This window comes from Bufo bufo, chromosome 9 (assembly GCF_905171765.1).
Source record: "Bufo bufo chromosome 9, aBufBuf1.1, whole genome shotgun sequence".
Taxonomy (NCBI): domain Eukaryota; kingdom Metazoa; phylum Chordata; class Amphibia; order Anura; family Bufonidae; genus Bufo; species Bufo bufo.
Window position 1 is genome coordinate 88,434,788 of NC_053397.1, and position 7,492 is coordinate 88,442,279.

Genomic DNA, 7,492 nt, shown 5'->3' on the forward strand with positions numbered 1-7,492 from the left:
CCGACACTGGAGGCAGGTGCCATTTCCCCTGTATTAGAGGAAAATTCCTTATGGACTTCAAAATATCAGAATAAATCCCTTGCGGTTAGACTGCTGGGTCATGCCCCCTGCTGATGCAGTGCTGTAGTGTTGATGGTCACCATGCCAAATTAGCGTAGGTACCCTCTCCTAGAGGCAACCTTGATGTGGTGAGTGGGCTTATGCATTTTGATCAATACGTATACTAATGCCTTGTGTACAGTTTGTATATTATAGGGCTGTATACCATTAATTACAGTGAGAAGCGTTGTTAATTGTGCTGAGAAGCAATGATAGATCAATGCATAGCATGTGGATCCATGCTTTTCTCTTGGTTAAACAGAATAAATCCCTTAATCAATGACCCTTTTCCAGAATTCCAATAACCATAAAGCTAAAAAAAAACTGAATGAAGATAAAAAACTGAATTGACTGATGGTGCCCAAAAAATTATACTCTGTGCAATAAAGAATTTGTAGTGTGCTATTTGGTGCTTTATAATGGAGTCTTCATCTGGATATTGTCAGTTTGATAACAGCAAGCAGTACTTTCTACAGTAGTGTGTATCATGTTCCTCGGGTACATCCATAATAAGAAAATGTGCTAATTAGTGTCTTTCCTATTTGTGCTCTAGATGTGAAGAACTTGGAGAACTTCCAGTTGGTAGAAGGAGTTCAGGAACAAGTCAATGCTGCTCTTCTGGACTATACCCTGTGCAACTACCCACAGCAAACAGACAAGTTTGGGCAGCTTTTGCTACGGCTACCAGAAATCCGCGCAATAAGTTTGCAGGCAGAAGAATATCTATACTATAAACATCTCAATGGTGATGTCCCATGTAACAATCTTCTCATTGAAATGCTTCATGCAAAGAGGGCCTGATCTCTCTTTATCTCACCATGGATCTGAGCACAAACATTGACAAAGACTAAACCTTGACAAAGACTATTTAACTTTAAAGACTTTAAAAGTAAAAAAAAAAAAGGTATAATAATCACATTTCTTAATAGTTAATACGTGATGCATCAGGGTATTTGTATTTCAAACTGTGAATGACCTTACATATTCCCCAATGGATTCTGCACGGGACACTGCCTGAACTCAACACAGCCAAGTGGGAGGATTCCAAAACGGTCGAACCATTGCTTCTGAAGAGTGATCAAGGAAATGGAAAGAAAAGAAATAGAACAGAACAATTCACACAAAAGCTACTTAACCCCTTACAGTCCTTATATAGTTACACCGAGTATGTCTATGCATTTTCATTTCACAGTATTTTCATTAAATTTGGTCAAATCAGAGTTCAAGCCAAAAATGTTGATATATATATATACACATACACATATATATATATATATATATATATACGCACACACACGCACACAAATATATATCTGCATGTAAAAGACTATACATTTGTGTCATGGTGGCCTTGCTGGAGAAGGGGCAAAATGCACAGATATGCTCAGTATAACTATCTAGAAAAAGGACTTCTAATAGGCTGCCTAAGGTCAACCAACATGATCTACTGACCTTAAAATACTAAGTTACCAAACCTAAGCAAAAATTGTGCATTCAGTGGGAGAGGTGCTACTGTGTTGCTCATATGTTCTTTGCACTGTGTCCGTTGTATTTCTTGTTGTTACAGGCTGCTTGTTAACAGTTGTGGAGATGGCAATGCTTGCACTCTCTATTTCCTTTAAAGCGTAAAGCCATCCAGCCATCAGAAATCAAGTTCCTCATTATACATTAAAGAACAAAGTTATACACATATCATGATGTGCTAGCAAATATCCAGCATCTATATTGAAAATATTCACATGCTGTATCACTGCCTCATGCATTGCTGTTGGACCTAGTGATAATATTCCCCTTCATTTTTCTTTTATTGACATAAAAAGTTTACTTTAATCAGAATGGTACTAAAGGAACAGGGCAACACTAATTGTATATTCTCAAGCACCCCATAGTTTCCTTCTCAATTTAACAATTAAGCTATTGCTATCTCCGCTTTTTGGTTCAATTCACTGTTAATTTGCCTACATTTTGTCATATTTTTTCCTGCATTTTGTTATTTTCCACTACAGAATAAGTCTCATCAACTCCTGTGTAAACTTTAGTCAAGCAAGTGAGAAAAAAAAAAAAACATTACAATTACTTATAGGACTTTCCGGTTCCTTTATATTAAAGACTTATCCAATATAGGTTCCAAGTGACTCAGAGCTGATCTGCGGTACTACATAGTGGACAGAGCTTTCTGCTTCTATTTAGTTTCTGACATAAGTGGCTACAGCAAACAGCCGGTTGGTGAGGTATACCAGGTGTCGGACCCATATTGACCTGATAGGTCATCAATATGTAGAAACCAGACAACCCCTTTGAAGGAGTACTACCAAAAACAATATAAATAAACACCTTTACTGCACATTATAGATGTAAAAAAGATTTGTTGCCACCATATTTCTAATCAGTGATGTCATTTATTGCATTGCATGCCCGATACCTACAGAATGTCTGCTCTTGTATCCCTGTGACAACTTCTGGTGCACAGTGAGTGATGCAATAGAAATATATTTACACTCTTTGAAACAGTGATCAACCTCCTGAAGTGCTGGTTTAGGCATAACCTAGACACATGTAGATTCAAAACATGTAGATGGGGACTCAAAGGTCACTGGCACATTCAGAGGTTAGGGAAAGAACCATAGGGGGCAGTTCTGGTACCTTCAGACTCAGCTGGCAGAAATGCTGGAAAATCCCAAATATCTCCTGACCTGGACTGGTACCTACTTCAGATCTAAAGATAATGGCCCAGATTTACTATTAGAAAGGTAACTATCTAGACAGGGTGTCTAAGATTAGCTATATGCATTCAATAGAAGTAGGATTAATGATCATTTAGCTGACAGCTGTCTCTTTTGGCTCCCCCATATACATACATGTTCGGCTCGCTGAACATGTACATGTATTCAGTGGGGGAGAGCGGAGATAGCCACTGTTGGGCACTTCTGGTGGTGGATTTTAGCTCTGAAGAACAAAAAGTTCGGACAAAAATATTCACTTCACCCGAGCTGGGAGCTCCCTACACATATTAGACTGCCAGCCTAACCCACCATTCTTGGTGGGTTAGGCCGACAACACACTAATATTTATGGGGGACTTTAGGCTTGGTTCATATCTGCACTATAATTCCAGTATTCTAGAATCGCCAGACACAGCATATGCCGGACACTGCTGTGACCTGCAAGATCCCATTCACTATAATGGGGTCCATTAAGTTCTATTATGAAAACCGGCATTTTGGAATCAAAGATAGAGGCTCCTACCGAAACCTTCACCTTGTATGCTGGAATGCGGCCGGTTCTCTGCTGTACCCCATTATACTTAATAGGGCCGGCGGACATTCCGTCTGCATCGGGCAGTGCCAGAACAGCCTGCGTGAAACTACCCTTAGTAAAGTAAATGCCAGTCCAGGTTCATAAGATTGTAAATTACGTTTTTGAAATCCAATCATTAGATACTGCGTACATAATATAGCATTTTAACATTCCTACTTTTTTGCACTATGAGAGTTTATCAGAGATTTGTCAGTTTGGAAAATGATCTCCAAATCTTTGGTAGAGCCAAAAAAGTAATTAGAACAAAGAAAACCTCTTTCAGTATTAGGTTGGGCTCCTGTGTAGCAGCAATAACGTGGCCAAGGTATGTCTGCAATTTGGCCTAAAACTGTGCAGGCAGGCAGCTTTACAGGCATTCAACGTGGTTTTAAAAATTTATTGTAAATGGATCTGCAACTTCAGTTTGAAAATAGGGTCCATCTCTGATAAAACCATCTTTCGGTACAATTTTTTTACACCATCCCAGTCTTTAAAATCCGATCGATTGTATCTCGGTAAATATCTGAATGTATCAAGTAAGACAATATGAAGTGAACTTATGAGCAGTGTTTATATCAGTGATGACTCAACATTGACACCACGGGCAAATATTGAAAACAAAGGGCCCATTTGCGAGAACAGTAAATAGGAACCCTTCTTTTCCAAATGGTAATTTGATGGCAGTATGGAGCTGCTATATCCATTCCTAATAAGGTAAATTGCATCTCTCTGCAATACAATAGGACAAGCATCACCTGGAAGCCTCTGGGGGTTCATCCCTGGTTTGCATAAAAGGAGCAAAGACTATGATTGCTGGAAGGGTTTTTTAAATCTGCCCCCATGTCAGCAGTTAAAAATGAATAAGCAGTGTTTAATTGATACCATGAGACATTAAAATTTCAAAATCGCTTTCTTTCTTTGTTTGCCTTTATACCCATCTTTTTAAAATTTCGAAACTGCAGGTTATGTCTTGAGCAACCTGCAGAGCATTGTGTATGGCTTTTAAAGAAATGACCATCGTTAGAAATGAACACTTGTTACAGTAGTTCAGTACAGTACTGCAGAACGCTTCTTCTATGTGCAGAGCAACCTGTGTATAGTTCCTTACTATTAATGTGTATCTAAACTAATTTGTACTTGAAGAGGTGTGGATGAGTAACTGGACTTGCAGAAGGCAGCATTCTAGATCTCTTAGAGCACTGTGTTTGCAGCGCGTGTGGAGCCGCACATCCCATGTACAGTAATACCAGCAATGGCCTCCTCCAACCAGCTGTACAATCATTCAGACAGAACTGTCAGTCTCTGTGTTACTCGCTTTATAAATAGTTTATTTTTATGGAACAGCTGTTCCCACTGTAGACAATTCCAATTCTAATTTATTGTCCTCATGGTTTCATCTTTCTGTAAAATATATCCATAATAAAGGAGCCAAATATGTCATTTAACAGTGGTGTTTTTCATGATTTGGGCTTACAGTGATTGATGTTGAACATAACTACTGCTAACATATTGTGGACGATACCCCAGTTATTATACAAAACACCTAGGGGAACATTTACTAGTAGATTTATGGTTCTTTTTTGGTGTATACTTGTCGCATGCCATTTTTTGCAGTAAATTTTGCGACATTTGCCAATTGACACCACTTTTCACAGTGTTCTATTTGTATGACAAGTGAATGGGTTTACACCTATTTTAGACTACATTTATTATCTGCAACATTATCAAAAGTCGCATCCCATGCCAGGCTCCCCCTGGTGTACTTTTACACATATAGTTGTAAACCACATTGCATTCATGTCAAATATATTATTGAGGTGCACCACTTCACAAATGTGACACAGATGCACAAAGTAAAGACAGATAAAAAAATTACACAAAAACAACTGCAAATGATTATCCCCCCCCCCCTTCCTAATTTCTTCCAGCTATAGGTTTAAATGTGACATGACAGTGTCAATGTATTAACACTGAAAATTTTCAAGAAAAGTTGAGCTTTGTTTCCGGTGAGTTTTCAGAGTAAGCTGCCATGAGGAAAAACACTATAACTGACCATTATAGGACTTGTACTGGGAGGAAAGGGGATGCAAATTAGCTCTTAACAAGCTCTGCCTCTAATGCCACCAGATGTAAGACAGCTATCCTATAAGTCAATTTTCAGCTCTTTAACTAAGCCTTGAGACATGACTTGGATATTAAATAAGCCAGCACCTCATCTGCAGACAGCTGTTTCGGGGTGATTGCCCCTCATCAGTGCAGAACAGAGAGTACTGGCTTGACTGGGTGAGAGGCCTGTCAGGGTTTGGGGGGTACTATCTCTCCTTAAGGAGAGAGCGCCTTAATCAGCGTAAGGAGACTTATAGGCCATACATGCTCCTCTAGAATTCTGGGAGGAAAGGGGGTGCAAATGAGCTCTTAACAAGCTCTGCCTCTAATGCCACTAGATGTAAGGCAGCTATCCTATAAGTCAATGTTCAGCTCTTTAACTAAGCCTTGAGACATGACTTAGATATTAAATAAGCCAGCACCTCATCTGCAGACAGCTGTTTTGGGTTGATTGCGCCTTATCAGTGCAGAGCAGAGAGTACTAGCTTGACTGGGTGAAAGGCCTGTCAGGGTCAGGGGGGTACTATCTCTCCTTAGGGAGAGAGCGCCTTAATCAGCATGAGGAGACTTATAGGCATTACATGCTCCTCTGGAATTCTGGGAGGAAAGGTGATGATGAGGGGCAATCACCCTGAAACAGCTGTCTGCAGATGAGGTGCTGGCTTATTTAATATCTAAGTCATGTCTCAAGGCTTAGTTAAAGAGCTGAACATTGACTTATAGGATAGCTGCCTTACATCTGGTGGCATTAGAGGCAGAGCTTGTTAAGAGCTCATTTGCATCCCCTTTCCTCCCAGAATTCCAGAGGAGCATTATAAGTCTCCTCACGCTTATTAAGGCGCCCTCTCCCTAAGGACTTGTACTGTAACGCTTGTAGATAGGGACAGACACGGACAATGATCCTTGATCGGGAACCCAGCCCAGTTTCCCTACCTACTTGCAGTTCAAGCTCTAGGTAGCAAGACTGCAACTGGTTGACGGTCTCTATGCTTCTAAGGTGCAGAGACAAACACCAAGAGAGAAAAACAACACAAAGGGATAGTCATACGAAAATTGGTCAGAACCAGGAAGACAACATAGTAACAAAACGAGAGACAGAGAGTAGTCAACAGACATGCCGAAATCAAATACCAGACAGGATGCACAGTACAAATCACATGAGACAGATTGTGGTTAAAAAACAAGCCAAAGTCAAAAGCACAAACAAATCCAAATAAATCCAAGAACTAGCTAGTGAGCCCAAACAAGACTATCACTGGCACTGGTATATAGCGAGAAAGGGGTTTAAATACACTGCGTGCAGAATTATTAGGCAAATGAGTATTTTGACCACATCATCCTCTTTATGCATGTTGTCTTACTCCAAGCTGTATAGGCTCGAAAGCCTACTACCAATTAAGCATATTAGGTGATGTGCATCTCTGTAATGAGAAGGGGTGTGGTCTAATGACATCAACACCCTATATTAGGTGTGCATAATTATTAGGCAACTTCCTTTCCTTTGGCAAAATGGGTCAAAAGAAGGACTTGACAGGCTCAGAAAAGTCAAAAATAGTGAGATATCTTGCAGAGGGATGCAGCACTCTTAAAATTGCAAAGCTTCTGAAGCGTGATCATCGAACAATCAAGCGTTTCATTCAAAATAGTCAACAGGGTCGCAAGAAGCGTGTGGAAAAACCAAGGCGCAAAATAACTGCCCATGAACTGAGAAAAGTCAAGCGTGCAGCTGCCAAGATGCCACTTGCCACCAGTTTGGCCATATTTCAGAGCTGCAACATCACTGGAGTGCCCAAAAGCACAAGGTGTGCAATACTCAGAGACATGGCCAAGGTAAGAAAGGCTGAAAGACGACCACCACTGAACAAGACACAGAAGCTGAAACGTCAAGACTGGGCCAAGAAATATCTCAAGACTGATTTTTCTAAGGTTTTATGGACTGGTGAAATGAGAGTGAGTCTTGATGGGCCAGATGGATGGGCCCGTGGCTGGAT

General features: G+C 40.3%; 1 protein-coding gene across 3 annotated transcripts in view; it reads left to right on the forward strand.

Annotated features, from left to right (window-relative positions):
- The window catches only part of NR5A2 (nuclear receptor subfamily 5 group A member 2), a 111,467-nt gene extending 106,633 nt beyond the window's left edge, over positions 1 to 4,834 (forward strand). For all 3 annotated transcript variants that reach the window (XM_040406818.1, XM_040406817.1, XM_040406819.1), the window contains exon 7: positions 653 to 4,834. In XM_040406818.1, coding sequence (XP_040262752.1) covers positions 653 to 900 — 248 coding nt within the window. In that variant the 3' untranslated portion in view covers positions 901 to 4,834. The remainder of the gene's footprint in view (positions 1 to 652) is intronic.
- The last annotated feature ends 2,658 nt before the right edge of the window (positions 4,835 to 7,492 follow it).